This window comes from Corapipo altera, unplaced genomic scaffold, assembly GCF_003945725.1.
Source record: "Corapipo altera isolate COAL_440 unplaced genomic scaffold, ASM394572v1 104, whole genome shotgun sequence".
NCBI classification, from domain to species: Eukaryota; Metazoa; Chordata; class Aves; order Passeriformes; family Pipridae; genus Corapipo; species Corapipo altera.
Genome location: NW_020884920.1, coordinates 5,953,450 through 5,970,828, shown reverse-complemented (window position 1 = coordinate 5,970,828; position 17,379 = coordinate 5,953,450). Strand labels below are relative to the sequence as shown.

Here is a 17,379-nt window from a genome sequence, read left to right as displayed (position 1 = left end):
GCAGCTCAGCTCCTCAGCTGCAGATCCCCCTGGAAAAGGGGGTGCTGGAGGGGAAAAGCTCACAGACACATTGGGAGGGCAGAGCCCAGTCCTGCACCTTAAATGTGAAACCTGAAAAAAAGGTCTGGAATCTGTTGCTGATAACTTATTTTAAATTGTGGTTTTAAACTACAAATTGTAAAATAAATGATACAAAATATAATTATATGCAATACAACTGTGTTTTTTTAAAGACATTGCCTAGAAGCTTGAATTTGCTATGCAGGGCTCACTGGAAAAAAAAAAATGAAGAGCCTGAATAATAAAAAGGCAGAAAATCTCAACACCACACTCTCAAAAGCAAACAGATGAAGAGCAAACCAGCGTTAGTTATCTCAAATTAATTATCCCAAGACTAGGATGGAACTGACTACAAAAAGCAAAGCTAAAGATAAACCAGTAAGTCCCAAATTAAGATGCACAGCAGAGGAGCACAAACAGCATCAGAAAGGATCACAGAATCCCCTGAGCTGGAAGGGACCCACGAGGATCATTGAGTCCAACTCCTGGCCCCGCCCAGGACAATGCCAAGAATCCCAACATGTCCCTGAGAGCAACCAGCCCATGGAGGTCTGGGCATCCATGGTGATAAAAATCAAACAAGAGGATGTCAGAGGCACTTGTGAGGGAGCCAAAGAGGAAGCAACACTGAAAAGAGATGTCAGGAAACCCTCCCATCCAAAGAATTTGAAAGGACAGGCAGGGAATGGGGAAGAGAAGTGTGAAAACAGGGAAGGGAGGAGAAGGTCCCGTGATGCCCTCAGGTATTCCATGTGCTGGGATGCACAAAGGGGTCCTTCTTCAGAGCAGAGGGAAAGCCAAGCAGAACATTCACCATGGCTAATTAATTTCAGCCTCTCAATTACAAGAGGGGTCTTGTGACACCGCTTGATTTGTAGCCTCTTTTCTTTTTTGTTTCTAATAAACCAGAAGCAGATAAGAAGCATGACACCTTTAATGGCTTTACAATGACTTTACAATGGCTTTCCTGCCAGAGAGCATCCCATGTGTAAGCCCTTGTCCTGCCTTTGAGAGTCCCTGTATCCACCACTCACCCCTGATTGGAGCAACACCGTAGAGCTACCCAAGAACATTATGGAATGATTTGGGTTGGAAGGGACCTTAAAGATCATCTCATTCCAACCCCCTGCCGTGGGCAGGGACACCTTCCACTAGAAGATCCATCCAAACCCTCCAGACAAGCACTAGAAATGGAATTACTTGAAACACCAAAGCAGACAAACTCCTGTTTCATTTTCCAGTGGATTTGCTTTCTCGGTCACCGCACTGGGGCAGGAGGTGCCCAGCGTTCCTGGACAAAAACCAGAGGGGTAGGCAATGCTGAGGGAGTTTTTGAACTGCAGAGGGGAAAGGCTGTTGTTTATCCACCACGACACGGGCAGATTTACACACTCACAGCCACAGGAAAACAACACAGCCCTGGCCCAGCTCCCGGAGCGCGAGTCGGAGCTGCCATGAATGTGCTGCTGGGGAGTTGGGGACCTTCACTCCAGAGCCAAACCCACCCAAGGCAAATGTGACAACATCTTGATAACCTTTGGGGTGAAGCCCTTTGGGGTAAACCCAACCTGCTGCCCCCTCCTCCCCCTGCCAAGGGGACCAGCCCGCAGCCCCCGCGGCGACCACGTGTGCGCGGGGAATAATGGGAACATTCTTCCACCCACCTCAGCCCTCCCACGAGAGGGCTCAGGGCACCAAGCCTTCCACAGAAACTGCCCAATTTTAAAGGAACAAAGGCCATTCTCTGAGTGCAGGGACTGGAAATAAGCCTTAAAGCCAAGAGTTTCACCCCACGGCATTAATGGCAAGGGGGGAATTCCATCATAAAGACCAGGATCAACCACGTGGGCTAACACAGAACATGTCCATGGTTTGACAGTCATCAGACCAGGGTCTGCCTCCAACAAATTAATCTCTGCAGTCCAGAAATCCATGCCAAGGAGAAGACAAACATCAAGCCCCCAAAGAACCTTAGAACAGAAGGACCTAGTTTTCCCCAACAAAACAAGCCAAAAGAGGCCTTACCTTCTCCAAAAGGGTTTGGGATGCTCCAGTACTGGGGGGAGGCACTAGATGGCACTCCTAGAGACAGCCTAAGCCAGTAGCTCCAAGGTAGGTAGCAGCTCCATCTCTGGATCCAGGCCATAGTCTCACCAGGAGGGAGCTCCTGGGTGCACCTGCTGAAGGCTCCAACAGTTTTCTCCTCCTTCCCAGTTCCCTCTCCTGCACATGCTGCCAAAAGCCATGAGAGCTGTGCCACCAGCAGCTGAAGCTCCTGGATCCCTCCAGTTCTGTTGATCCTCTGGCACCACATCCCACATCACCATCCCTGACCCATCCATGCCGTGGTACCTCAGCATTCCCCAGGCTTCAGCCGTGCCCACAACACCCTCTAAACCCTCTTCCCCTTCCACTTGTGTGCCAGGTTTTCCTTCTCCAGCAATGCTGCTCACACCCTGTTTCAACCCCACACTAAACAGATGGTGGATGCCTTTAAAATTCCTGCAGGAGAGCTCAGGGATTGCTCACTGTGCCAGGGCTTGCAGGCTTCAGAGCCCTGGGAACACCATGGAGAGCATCTCCAGCAGGCTCTAAAAGGGAGCTGGACTAAAAATCTCCAGGGAATACATGAGTGTCATGGATATACAGTGGTTTTATGTCACTTACTCCGAGAATGTCCAAGCACACCCTACCCAGGGCTCCCCTGCCACCAGGATGAGAGGATGGGCTCCATGTGCTGCAGCCATTGGAGGGGATGGGACCAAAAAAGCAGGAAAAGGTTCTGTACACGCCAAGGAGCATCTAGGACAACTCAGGGGAAGGCAAAACCTAATGTTCTCCATGAAGATCTCATTAAATGACTGATGTTGATTCCAAAAGGAAGCAATCTCACCCCATTTTGCCCATCACCTTCAACCACAGCACCAGGGCAGCCCCTCAGCAGCACTAAGAAAGCCCAAATCTGGAACAAAGATGCAAATTAAGATCAGCATCAAGAGACTCCATGGAGAAATCCATGCAGCCTCTGGAGGAGGGCAGAGTTTTTTCACAGGCCCCGACACAGCCCAAGGGCAGCAGTGACCCCCCTGACCCTGCTGCCCCCTCAGCTGGCAGGATCCAGCCTTCCCAAACCCCAGCAGCCTTCCACAGCATCCCTGCAGACAACTCCCTGGGCTTTAATCATCCCTTTTATTTCTGTGTTTCCAGTATTTTAGGTGCTGTTTGTGTCTTGTTTTATTGCTTAAATGTGAAATACATCCCCAAAATCCCGTCTGCAGCATCACCTCCCAACGTATTCCCGTGCTGGCCGGAACAGACAGCCCTTTGTTCTTCCAGGGAGGAGAGTCTGTAACCCACCCCAACCTAAAGGGAACTATTCCTTCAGTGTACAGTGTAAATTGAACTGAAGTGCCAGAGAAACAGTCAGAAATTCCTGAGTGCCCTCCCAGAAACCCCCCCAAAACGGCTCCTGGATAGGTGACATATAAGATTTCGGATGAGAGGAAACATTAGACAGCCAGGAGAAGTCAGGAACATCTTAACCAGCAAATTAAACCCATACCATGTCTGATGTCGAGGCAGCCCTGCTAAAAGCCTGGATTATTGCCCAAAAAAGTGCTCTCAGAGGGGACACGCTGCAGCCTGGCACGAGCTCTGCTCAGATTTGCCAGAGGCAAATCCCATCAAATGAAACCTGGACTCATCCTTGTCAGATAAAATGGGAGATGGTGCTGAGCAAGGAGAGCAGTAAATACTTGCTCCTGGGCTTCAGCTTCTCCCCTGTGTCCTTGAAGCCCTGTGAGGGTCCCACTCCTGCCTCCGGACCCTTCGTGCTGGATCCCTCTGCAGTTATTCCAGGAAGGAGAGCGAGTCCTAATAATTCCTACAGGTTGCAGACAAAAAGACACTACACAGGGCAAAGCCATGCACAAATGGCTTTAAAGTGACAGAGGGTAGGGTTAGATGGGATATTGGGAAGGAATCGTTCCCTGGGAGGGTGGGGAGGCCCTGGCACAGGTTGCCCAGAGAAGCTGTGGCTGCCCCATCCCTGGGAGTGTCCCAGGCCAGGTTGGACGGGGCTTGAAGCAACCTGGTCCAGTGGAAGGTGTCCCTGACCATGGCAGGGGGGGTGGAATGTGATGATCCTTAAGATCCCTTCCCACTCAAACCATTCCAGGACTCTAGGAGATCCTCAGAAGACCCAAGCTGCTGAACTGCCACCTTTGGAGAACTTTTGATTTGAGAAATACTAAAAAACTCACCAACTCCCCTCCCTCCCCACAGTGAGCTTTTCCAGCAGCTCTGACAGCACCTTTTCCTGATCCCTCCAATCACCAAATCACACCAATTCCCAAACTCACAAGTACTTTGTAGCTGAGGAAGTTTTGTCTTCAGTTACCTAACACAAGACGTGGGGCTTTCACATCTGGGTATCATCCCACTCCTTCATCCCTGGAATTCCCCTCCCACCCTCACCCAACAGCTTAACAAACTCATTACAGGAATGAGGAGAGCTATGGGCTTGATGTTAACGAACCTGGTGAGACTCAGAGGAGCAATAAAACAACAGAAAGCAAATCTCCAGTATTTAAGCAGCGTTAACTCCCTTCCTTCCCCCCAAGGTAATCAGCTCTGCCCGTAGCACAGGGGGGGTCACGTGTGTTGCTGCTGCATATTTGGCACAGAAAACTGCAAAAGGGAGTTATAAAAAGCTCTCTTAGATCCTGATCAAGGTTAGGAAAACGTCCAGCAGGAGCAACTTGAAGAGAATTGCACCCAAACATCCGCAGAGGGATAACTGATGCAACGTCCTGCCGAGGGAAACGTCTCGATGGAGAAAGAGGGATTTTCAAAGCTGTATTTCTGGTTGTGTTTCTCATAAACCTTCCAAAGGAAATTCTCAACGACAACAAATTCACGGAGTGTGGTGAAATTCAGACTAGAAGCTTAAAGAATTAAAGGATTGGCCTTCTAGAAGTTTGTGTGTGCAGGTTTCTGGGAAACGAAGGGATCAACCTGCTGGAAACGCTCAGCACCTCTCCCAAGAGGCATCCCAGCAGGATTTGGGCAAGAAATGGAGCTCCCCAGCTCCTCACAAATGTCCTGCATGGCCACCACATGAGGACCACAGGAGGAAAATGTTTAGCAGGAGAACATTCCTTGAGGAGCCCAGGGATGGAAATGGGGCACCCCTGGCATGGAGAGGGGGCAGCTGCCTCCCCTTGGAGGTTTTCCAGGTGTTGCTCCTCCCCTGCCACCCTCAGCCTCTCTGACAATCTCTGCAGGGCAGGTTGCCCAGAGAAGCTGTGGCTGCCCCTGGATCCCTGCAAGTGTCCAAGGCCAGGTTGGACGGGGCTTGGAGCAACCTGGGCCAGTGGAAGGTGTCCCTGTACGTGGCAGGGGATAAACTGGTTGGGCTTTAAGGTCCCTTCCAACCCAAACCATTCCAGGATTCTAAGGTTGCTGCAAGACCCTTGAGCTCCCAACAAACCCACGTGTTCTCTGTGCCCAGTGACACAGTGGGACAATGAGAATTAAGAGAAAATTGGGTTGAAAAGGGACGTTGGTCACAACTCACCAGTGCGGTGGAAGGGGGAGCCCGGGGAAGGGTGGGAGCAGCAGCAGGACTCTGGGTGTTGGCAGGTTCCTTGAGGAAGAGAAAAACCCTTCTCTCTGCTTGTCCCACCAAACTTTTGTTGGGAGCCTTCAGCAGCTGAAGGGAAAGCCCAGCCCTGGCTGAGGAGGAAGGTGGGCACTCCTTCAACCTCGTCCCAGGATCGTTAAATCCATGGATGGGTTGCAGTCACCGACCAGCTTGTGTTCCATTCAAATGGATCCAACGTGACAGTTCAAAACTCAATCCTGTCCCAGGCTCACTGGACAGGATCCAGCTCAATCCTGTCAAATGTCTTGATTAATGTTAAAGCAATAAAACCCCTTTCAGGCACCGAGGCTGAAAGGGAAGAGGAAGAATATGATCCCTGGAAAATACAGATAAGTGAAGTCATGGGTATGTGTAAGACAAATGCCATTCTTAATACAGACGTTTCCATAATGTTGGCAGGGGCAGCAAATCACAATCCCACTTTTCCATGTAAAGTGGTCAAGGAAAAAGCCTCCAGAGAGCTCTTGGAGGAGTCAAAGCTCTTACCCTGGAATGGGGAATGACAGCACGGGTAGGAAAAAGTTGAATTTCTTTGACTTGAGTTACTTTGAGACAGACTAGAAAACTTGGTTACAAAATTCCATGAGGAGAAATCCCAAGAAGTGGGGAAAAAACGGGTCTGAACTGCAGATGGGAACCCTCCTAACCCTGGGAAGAGAAGCCAGTGTCCCACATCTGACTCCACAAGGGAATTTCATAGCTTAAATCTAATTAAAAAAAAAAAATAGGAATGGGTGTCTTGTTTTAAGCTGGTGGGAGAAAGCTCTGCTTTTATCCAAATTTCCCCCCAGAAGGGGCTGTTTTTTCCTTTCAGCACAAATGATGTCACCCCACGGATGGTGAGACAGTTCCATCCGTGATCTTCCCGATCCGGTGAGTTTTTAGGGTTGAAGGAGCTAATCCACACCGAGTCCCCCTCCCAGCCTTCGTGTAGAACACATTCCAAAAATGATAAGCAAATTATCTTACATTATCTGTAATTACAGAAGCTCCTAATTACACCCCACCATTTCTAGGCTGCCCAACCAACGCTGCGCTTCCCAGAGCGGCGATTCCTGAAGGGAACAGTAAATCAGCCTGTGCTTGCCACTGATTTGAAACTTTAACCTATAAATTAAATTAATAAGAGACAAAGGCTTCTTTTGTGCATTCGCAAGCCTGTAGGATTTTAGAAATAATAGGACTGGAAAGTGATTTATATTCCAAGATTAAAGGTCAGTTTGGCGCACACGACTTCGGAGCAAAACACCACGGCACAGACTTGATATTAACTCGTTCATGCCCCACCCCAACTCTGTATTCTCATTTTTTTACAGTTACCAGGGATTGCTTTGAGCTGTATCGTAGCTGTAAGTGAGAAAAATCCACATTGGAGAAATATTAGGAATTCTTCCTGCTCTCTGGTACGGAGGGAAATGTCTGTGGGAATCGTCTCGGGCCATCAGCCCCTGATCCCTGAAGTGACACAACCTGTGTGCTGCAATTCAAATCAACTGTATGTTCAACATGGAAAGTGTAAAACCACAGGGAATTGTATGGAAAGGGCACAAATTCAATGTAAATTGGAGATATTCAAATAATTCCAACTTTCAAAGGGAAGGGCTCAAGTGTTTCTGCCAATGGCGGACAGACCAACATTTCTATGGAAATAAAGCTTCAAGCTGAACTTAAAACCTTTGGTGTGTGTAATAATTATTATCACAGAACCCTGGAATGGTTTGGGTGGGAAGGGCCCTTAAAGCTCATCCAGTTTCACCCCCTGCCAAGGGTAGGGACACCTTCCGCTAGGCCAGGTTGCTCCAAGCCCCGTCCAACCTGGCCTGGGACACTTGCAGGGATGGGGCAGCCACAGCTTCTCTGGGCAACCTGTGCCAGTAGTGTTAAGCTGAACCCTGGAATTGGTTATTATGTTTATTCCTGTAAGAAAATCCCAGTAAGAGACCAGAGGAGGAGCAGAGATGCACAAACACACACACCCCCCACTGGTAATGCAGCTTCTTCAGCAGAACTTTCTGGTGTGTCTGCTGTTCTGCAGGCAACAAATTCAGTAATTTACATGTTAAATGAAGACAGACATCTCCATTGTGTGAAAATTCATTAAACAATTTAACACATTTAATAGTCAAAGAAAGAGATGAAACTGTAACACGTCTCGTAATCTGACGAAAATGTCAGCACCAGCAACTCCACATGCAATTAAAAACATGTTGTTAGTTTGGTCCCTTCCAACCCAAACCATTCCAGGATTTTATGAAGAGAATATTCTCTAGAGAGCAAACACTATGGAAAAATAAGAGCACTAAATTTTGGCAGATGCCAAACATTTGCATCATCCCAACCTGGGCTAGTGGAAGGTGTCCCTGCCCTTGGCAGGGGGTGGGACTGGATGAGCTTTCAGGTCCCTTCCAACCCAAACCATTCTCTGTTACTCTCAAAGACTAGAAAGCTCTTCGATTTTCTTCTCATTTCATTCTTCCAGAAAGCACCAAAACTTGTCATCTTTCTCTTTGCACATTTCTTAAAAACACACCATTAACCAGCTCATAAATCCCCAATTTAAATAATTATCAGAGCACTGCCTCTGTTCTCTTCCACCTGACAAACCTCCTGGGCCCTGCACGTTTCAGGAGCAGCAGATTATTCCCCACAGCCCCTGGTAGGCAGAGGGATGTGATGGGATCCAACATTCCTGCCCACTGGAGAGGCTGGCCAGCAGGGTAAGGGCCATGGCCAGGGGCAGAGCATGGAGAGCTGATTAAGTGGCTGCAAAGTGGGTTGTAAAGATTAATCTGATTAGGACGGAAAAAGACAAAAAAGGGTGAAGGGGGGAGGAAAAGGGAATATTTAACGCAAGTGCTCAGGGTCCTGGGTGGTCCTTAAAGGAGTTTGAAACAGTGGGAGAGTGTAACAAAGAGATGAAATCCAATAGGTGTACAGGAAGCTTTCACCAGGCTTAAAACAAATCCTCAAGAAAAACAGAAAAGAATCCAGGAAGAGGAATTGTGTTACTGCTGCAAACGGCATTGGCACATTCCCAATGCATTTCCAGCACGTGAGTGACAGCTTCGGGCTGATCCCGGGGCTGGGGAGGGATCAGGGCTTCCCACACCTCAAAACCCTCCCCAGGCTCCCAACAGAAACCTCCCTGGGGGCATTTCCACCACACTTTGGCTGGTTTAGCCCACTTTGGTTGGATGTTCCTGGAAGCAGAGGGTGACCCAGCGGCAGGTGCCCCCCACCCGCTGGGCTGATCCCAAAGGGAGAATCCCAGAGGTTGCTCACTGCATTTCTGATGGTGTGAATGCAGGTACTGTTGGGGAAGGAACAGAGAGGGAAAAGCAGATTTGAACTGAAGCAAAGAGAGAAGGAAAATCCCGCAGCAAAGCCAGTGCTCCAGCCCTGTTGGAGCCCTTGTCGAGGAGGGAGCATGGACTGGGGGCTTATCCCATCCTCCCAGTTCAGAGAATCCTGGAATGGTTTGGATTGGAAGGGAACCTAAAGCTCATCCAGTCCCCCCCCATGCCATGGGCAGGGACACCTTCCACTAGCCCAGGTTGCTCCACACCCCATCCAACCTGACCTTGGACACTTGCAGGGATCCAGGGGCAGCCCCAGCTTCTCTGGGCAACCTGTGCCAGGGCCTCCCCACCCTCCCAGGGAAGGATTCCTTCCCAATATCCCATCTATCCCTGCCCTCTGGCAGTGGGAAGCCATTCCCCCTTGTGCTGTCACTCCATACCCTTGTAAAAAGTTCCTACATGATTTTCCTGTCGGAGTTATTCCAAATTTTCTCTCTCAGCATCTGCCCAAGTACAATTTACTCCAGCAGTGTGGGGTTTCCTGAGCCTGGGCCAAAGATGCTGGGACTGCTTTATGATGCTGATTTGCTTTTATTTTGACAGTTCTCTGAGCAGACAGTCCTTCCCCTTCTCCTAAATTCCCTGCCAGGATCCTGGTGCCAGTGAACTGCACTGACACTGGGGTGCTTGGGAATCCACCTCCCCTTTGTCTGCTGTGATGGTTGCTCAGGGAACACATTTCCCACTCCTGCTCCAACACTGACTGACAGCAAACCTACACTCTCCTGAGTGCCTGACTCTGGGAAGCTGCTTCCCTGCCTGCTCTGCTTGGAATAAAGTATCACCCACCACGTCCCTGCATTAATCTGCTTTTGCCCCACTCAGAGTCCAACGTTATGAATCCCCCTCGTTCCTCCCAAGCACCCCCTGACTGCCTGTTCACAGGCATCCCTGTTCACTTTTTAAAACCAGCACCACTGGACACAAATGTCAATATTGATGACATTTCTCCTGAAACTCCCCAAGGACAGTGACACTGCTGGAAATTCACTGCTGAGAGCTCAGCCCTCACCTTCTGAAGCACCGACCATCTGCAGCAGGACTTCCAAACTCTGGCAAACCAGGACTCCTCCTGAGCAGTGCTCAGCTGGAAGTCATAGCCCTGAATCCCTGCTTGTGCTTCTGCCAGCAAACCCGACCTGTGCAAGCCCAGACACCCTGATCCTCCCGAGCCAAGCCCAAATCCCACCTTTCCACCATTTGCTCCTGCTTTTTTTAAGCCAGGAGCACATTGGGAACAGGAGAACCCAGCCTGAACTTGGGAATAACAAACTCCTCCAGCAAATTGCACTCAAAGATCCCTTGCATCCGACACAGAGACCTGGGATTCATCTGAAAACCTGCCTCAGATCAAGCCCTTCTTTGCAGCAGCCTGATCCAAACTCCAGATCCAGCACAATAAGCTTTTGATGTCCTGCTGACATTTATCTGCCAATATTATTGCTCCAAGCACTTGCCTTATGATGGATCTTGTTACCTAATTGATCACAGGCAAGGTCAGGCCTTGGCCCTTCCTCCACTGACATCATGCATCTCCCCAAAACCCAGCAGAAAGCCCCTAATCCTCAGCTTCAAATCCCCCCTGAGCAGCCCTTTGAGATGTGTCAATGAGGACAAGTGGTTTTGCAATTATGCCCCTGAAAAGGTCATTTCTCCAACCCTATGACCAAATGGAAAGGACAAAAACAGCAGCTGAACACAAGCATGTCCTTCCCTGTGGTATCAGTCACCTCGGACTCAAAGAACAGTTTGGTTTTGCACCAGGAGATGAAAATAAAGCACATTTTTTATTGCCTTCAATAATTCACAGTTGTGACCATCAGCCCTGCCAGGATTCACCTTTAATGTCTTCAGACTGGAGAAAATTCCATAAAGGGCCAAGGATTGTACATTTAGGATGCTCCATAAATATTTTATAATGGTATTATTAACGTTATTAACAAGAAGATCCCCAAAATGCTCTGCATGGTTACTTCTTTTAATTATTCCTGTTTTCTGTGTAATTCAGCACCACTTCCCTTGTATCATTTGTAACTTTAAAATTTTCAGCACAAAATCCGAGCACCTGCTTCCCTGTTAGGAACACTTTTCCCTTCCAGCAATGCAAACTCTTGGAATAAAGCCCATCCTGAGCCTCAGGGCTCATGAAAGCAGCTCATTTTCTGATTTATCGAAACGAATTGCTGGATATTATTTACTCTTTGTGTCATAATGGGTTGGGAAAAGCTGGATGAAAAGTCTAATGAGGTCTTAACAGGGGAAGAGAAGGGGAAAAAAGAACTGAAGAGGCAGTTAAGGAGCAGTTTGAGCTCCCTCCTCCTCCTTATCAGCACAGTTATCAGTCAGCAAGCCCATAATTAGGCACAAAAGATATTGTGCTCTGGAGAGCTTCTCCAGGAAGAGGGGATCTGCTCCAGGAGCTGGAGCACTGACTGACAGCCCCTCCCTGGGAAGAACAGTCACACAATAATTAGTGACAATTTGTCCAAGTCAGGAGTGACCCCTGTGACTGTGCAGAGCCTTAGGACAGAGCAAAGCTTTTCTCAGCAGCACCGACACATCTGGGGCCAAAACAGGGCTCAGATTAAGCAGAAACTGGTTCAGTAAAGTCCTTCAAACTTTCCTGCTTCCATCCTGAGCACCTGCAGATGACTCCAGAGCTAGGAAGCACATCCTAGGTCTTACTTCCAACACTGACAAAGGTTTTGTTGCCTCAGGAGCAGGGTTTGATTTTCCTTTCCCTTTATCCCTTTGCCTCACAGAGTCATTAAAGTTGGAAAAGCCCTTTAAGATCATCGAGTCCAACCATCACCATGTTCATCACTAACCAGTGTCCCCAGGTGCCACATCCACACACCCTTTGAACACTTACAGGGATGGGGACTCCCCCACTGCCCTGGGCAGCTGGGCCAGGGCTAGACAACCCCTTCCAGGAAGAAATTGTTCCTAATATCCAACCTGACTCTCCCCTGGCACAACTGGAGGCCATTCCCTCTCCTCCTGTCCCTTGTTCCCTGGGAGCAGAGCCTGACCCCTCCCAGCTCCCCCCTCCTGTCAGGGAGTTGCAGAGCCAGAAGGTCCCCCCTGAGCCTCCTTTTCCCCAGGCTGAGCCCCCCCAGCTGCTCCTGCTCCTTCCCCAGCTCCCTTCCCTCCCCTGGACACACTCCAGCCCCTCAGTGTCCTGAATTGAGGGGCCCGGAACTGGACTTGAGGTGTCCCTCACTAGCACCCAGGACATCCCACCAGGCTCCAGCCCCTCCATGTCTTTCCTTTCCTCAGAGGACAGGTCATGGATGTCCCTCAGGAGGGACCCCTGGATGTGTCCAGCAGCCCTGGTGTGGTTTTGGGGCAGAGCTGGCAGAGCAGTCCCTGCCCAGCGGGGCTCCTGCCCCAGCAGCTGCTCCTGCAGCTGTCCTGACCAGTTGGTGGCTGAGTCTTACAAGATATCTGTCTGTAATTAAAAAGCAACAGCGCTCTGGCAGTCATTAGAAAAATGCATCCCTGGATTGCATCCCACCAGGAGCATTTCTGGGGGGGGAACACGGCGGGACGGGATGGATGTGACCACGCAGGACCTTCCCAGCCACTCTGATTATCTGCTGAACTGCTCTGCCAAAAACACCACCAGGATCCAAGAACCCACTGGCTCCCTTTGGGCTGGCTGAGGGTCCAAACTGCTCCTCTCCTCCTGCCTGTGCCACTCAAACCTGCCCCGTGCCAAGACATCTGCTCTCAAGGTGCTCCAAAGGGTCTGGGATCCACAGGGCTGGGGAGGGGGGTTTTCTCCATTTGGAGCACGTTAAGACATCGTGCCTGTGCCAGCCAAGCAGCACTCCCAGAATTAGCAAAGCTGGGGCCAGACAAAGCCTGGCACAGGAGGGAGCCAGGTGGTGCTCCCTGATCCCATCCCTGGCTCACGGACCTGGGACCTGTTAACAGGAGGTGTCCTGCAAGCTGTGCAGGCTCCAGAAAGGGCCTGGAGTGGCTCAAAACCTTCCATGGCAGACTTTTCCCTGGTGCATGGAGCTGATGGGCTCTGGGAATGATCCCTCTGGAGCAGGCAGGGACAGGGGACATGCTCAGCCACAGCCCCCTGCTTGCATGAGCAGGGAACCAAAGCTGCCTGCCTTCCCTGGCAGGTGCCATGCTCCAAACACTCTGGGATCCATCCCATATGCTCCAGTGGAAGCAGAATTCCAGCTCCAGCCTGCAAACCCTGCACATGGATTTGTAAACCTGTGTGTGCACAGTAATCAAAATGCTTAATAATCCTGATGACAAACAGACCTGAAACCCCAAAGCAGCTTCTCTCTGCATCAACTGCACCAGGAACAGGTTCCATTGAGGAAAAAAACTCCCTTTTACTGGGATTTCTTGTAGGGCAAAGAGCCATCTAACCACAGCCAGCAAACACAGAGAGGGTTAAATAAAACCCCTGGCATGGAAAACCCCAGCACTTCACCTGCCAGGCAGCACCCAGGCATGTCCATTTTGACATGTTAACGTGGACACAGGATCAGGACACCACAGGGGATCAGGACACCCAGGGCACAAACCTACACACTCACCATGGAGCCTCTGACCAGGTTAGCAAAGAAATCAATGCAGGAGGAGGAGAAATTCCCTGTTCATGGGGCATTGCCAAGTTGGGATTGCAGTTTGGGACTCCTGGCACCCACAGCCATGATTAATCCAGCCAGTGTTCTCTCCTCATCCCTCATCCCAGCCTCCAGGATGTTTTCACGTGCCAAGTTGCGTCTGGTGGTGCAGCAAAGTCTTCTCCATCCCCACCAGAGTTTGCTTTTCTCTTCCACACCTACTGGAGCCCATCTAATCCCCAGGGATCGGAGGAGGCTGGTAGGAAAACACCCCTCCTGTGCAAACCACGTGTTCTGCCATTCCCCTCTCCAGCTCACACAGTGCCAGGGGCCAGAGCAGCTCCCAGCCAGGCTGGGATTAAGGCCCTACTACACAACAGAGGGGAAAGAGGCAGGAAAAATCCGCTCTGCTTAATTACCCAAACCACCCCAGCACTGGACTGTTCGAGCCACCCCTCCTGACAAAGGTGGGAATGTTCTTTTCCACGAGCAGAGCTCCTGGTTCTCCTGCAAACAAACAGAGCCGGGTGCTCCCCACGCAGGGAGGGGGCCGTGGCTTTGCATTAATGTTCTTGGCAGAGGAGCCCATGTAGGTTTTGGACTCCAGCTCAGGGCTGGAACAGCAGAGCTGGGGTGGCCAACATACATCACAGCACTCACTTGGCCCAAGTCCACTTCGAGCCAGTCCAATACCCGGTTTTATCATCCTAATTACGAGCAGATTCCCAACTCCTTTCCTCCCTCCCAGAGGAATCTTCAGCTTTACCCTTTTCTTCCTCCCTCTGGCTGGTTGAAATCAGCAGGTGAATCACAGTCCTTTGTTATTTTTGTTATATTATTGCTGGTAGACAAAGTTTGGCCTCTTTCATTTTCCTTTTATTGCAGCTTCTTTTGTGCGGATTAAAATAATTGATATTGATAACGTGCTCTGCCCCCTGCCCCTGTTCCCAATTACTTGCACAGGCTGGGGATCCTGCCTTATGGATAGGACAGGAATGGTCTTAATTAGCCTTCTGGGCTCCAGAACTGGTTCTGGTTTTGATTTGAGAGGTTTGGGATTGTGCAGCCTGATTGTTGTGGGTTGGGGTCAGCAGGGGCTGCCGGGGGCTGGTTTTGAGCTGCATTTTCCCAGAGTGCTGCCAGGTGCCCAGCAAAAATGGGGAATTTGCTGCAGCCACCTTCATGTCCAGGATTAAGAACTACAGCACTGAAGGGTCTTTCCACCCATAGTTTTACCGGGAATGAAGTTGGACCTCTGGTGTCCTGCAAGAGCCAAGGGAGCAGCAGCCTTTGCACAAGGTCAGCCCTGCACTGAGTGGGGGAAACCCCAGGAAAGTCACTGATGGGAACAAAAAATAAAGCAGCATTAAAGCTGGAAAGGCAGATGGAGCTTTTGGGATCTGCAGAATTTCATTTTATAGAATCATGGAATGGTTAAAGCTGGAAAAGCCCTCTAAGAGTCCAACCATCCACCAGCACCACATTAATGTGGGCACAGGATCAGGACACCACAGGGATCAGGCACCATGGTCACCACCAACCATGTCCTCCAGCTGCCCTAGGCAGCCCCTTCCAATGCTTGACAACCCCTTCCATGAAGAAATTTCTCTTGATATCCCATCTAAACCTCCCCTGGCACAGCTTGAGGCCGTTCCCTCTCCTCCTGTCCCTTGTTCCCTGGCAGCAGAGCCCGACCCCTCCCAGCTCCCCCCTCCTGTCAGGGGGTTGCAGAGCCAGAAGGTCCCCCCTGAGCCTCCTTTTCTCCAGGTTGAACCCCCCCAGCTCCCTCAGCCACTCCCAATAGGAATTATGCTCCAAAATGTCAGATGGACTTGGATTAGAGACCAGAGGTGTTAGAACATCCTGGGCCACTCCCAGTGGCTGTGATGTGAAGCCAGAGAAGGGAATATTGTTTCAGGACTGTTTCCTTCTCCAGACCAGGGCTCCTCACGCCTGGAGCATCCCCATACACAGCATTTTCTATCTTAACCCCATTTCTATAAAACACAAATGCAAAACCAAAGGTGAAGAGAGAGGGGAAGCTGAAGCTGAGCTTCTCTGGAACCAGAGAGGAGACGAGACTCAGAGACAGAAAACAACCCACAGTCTCTAATCAGAACACACCATAATCACCGAAACAGATGCCAAAAAGATAAAACCATGGAATTCTGAGCTGCCATTCAGATTATACTCTGCATGTTGGACAGCAGCAGGATGCTCCGTTTCTGTCTATGTCCACATTTTGGGAGTGGAAGCAGGAAGGTCTCAGGACAACACCACAGAAAGCTCCTTTCTGTCCCTCCCCTGCAGCATTTTTTACAGTGAAATTCTCAGTGAGGCTCAGGTTTGTTCCTGAATCCGTGATGGGGAGGGGAGGGGAGGGAAGGGGAGAAATTGGTCTTTTAGGACTGTGGTTGGGAAAAATAGCATCACCCAGCTGGCACGTGGACACTGCCTGCACTGCCAGAAGGCTGGGATAGAGTAAGAAAACATGGAGAAATGCCTGGCAGGAGAGGAAAGGTCTGGGAAAATTAATTTACCAAAGGAAAGCAGACAAGAGAAATGAGGTTTTATGCACAGAGCACTCACCTCGTAGTGATAATCCATGCATGTTAACTCTCTCCAGCAGCCATCCCCTCGGATTTTAATCAGCCCCTGGGGAAAAAAGACAAGCATACAGTCATAAATATTTTATTTTATCTTGTATCTCAAGATGCCAAATGCTCTGGTTAAACACACAGCCTGTAATGGCAGAGGCTGAAGGAGACCCAGGGCACATCCACACTCTGGGTCCAGCTGTTGTTCCCAAGGGAATGTCATGCATGTGACTCATTCCACTGCCATTTTACTGAAAATCTGACCCAAAATCCTTGTGGAATGGGCCACATCACTTCAAGGGTGCTGGAAGGTGCTTTGCCCACACCTGAGCCTTTGCAGAGCAGGTATGAGCAGCCCAGGGCTCCCAGAATCAGCAGAATCCCTGGATACCAGCAATAGGAAAATCCAGGCTCTGCCACTGGGCCCCTCTGTGTAACAGATAAATGTTCCTTGCAGCCCTAAACACAGCCATAGTCACTATTTTAAAATCCAAACCCAACGGTTTCCCTCTGGCAGAGCCACTTCTGCTGCCTGGGGAAAAGGGAACAGCGACAGAGCGGGATGGGGACCCACAGCCTGCCCTGAGCTGGCCACAGAGATGCAATCAAAGTAATTAGAGAAACAAAAGAGGAGCAGGGGAAGGAAGCTGACAGATCCAAACACAGATGGATGCACTAATGACAGCTCTGCTCCACCTCAGGTTAGAGGTTGGCAAGGAAACGAGCAGGTATCCGAGCCGGCCGTGCACTGATATCTCAGGGCAACAAGAGGGGAAATTTCCAAACCACTGGGTCCATTCCAGGCCTGGCAGTAATATTGGGATTAAATTTCTTTGCCTCAGAGATGAAGAGCAGAAAGGAATCAGTGGTCCAGAGCAGGAAGGACACCTGGGCAGGGATGAGCAGGAAGCCCTGCAATCAAGCCCTGCCAGCCCCAAGGGATTCGGGCTCAGCTTTGATGTGGGGAAAGGTCCCTGATTAGGATCACAATATCCCAAATTGAGGAAAGCTTCACTAGTCAAAAGGTTGAACGAGCTCTATCATCTGCATACAATTAGGGGGTATTTACCTACCTACATTGCCCCTAATTATGATGTTCC

At 50.0% G+C, this 17,379-nt stretch overlaps 1 protein-coding gene across 2 annotated transcripts in view; it reads right to left on the bottom strand.

The window, feature by feature from the left end:
• LMF1 (lipase maturation factor 1) overlaps positions 1–17,379 on the bottom strand; it is a 159,218-nt gene that overhangs the window by 74,759 nt on the left and 67,080 nt on the right. For both annotated transcript variants that reach the window (XM_027656627.1, XM_027656628.1), the window contains exon 5: positions 16,272–16,337. In XM_027656627.1, the coding sequence (XP_027512428.1) occupies positions 16,272–16,337 (66 nt within the window). The remainder of the gene's footprint in view (positions 1–16,271; positions 16,338–17,379) is intronic.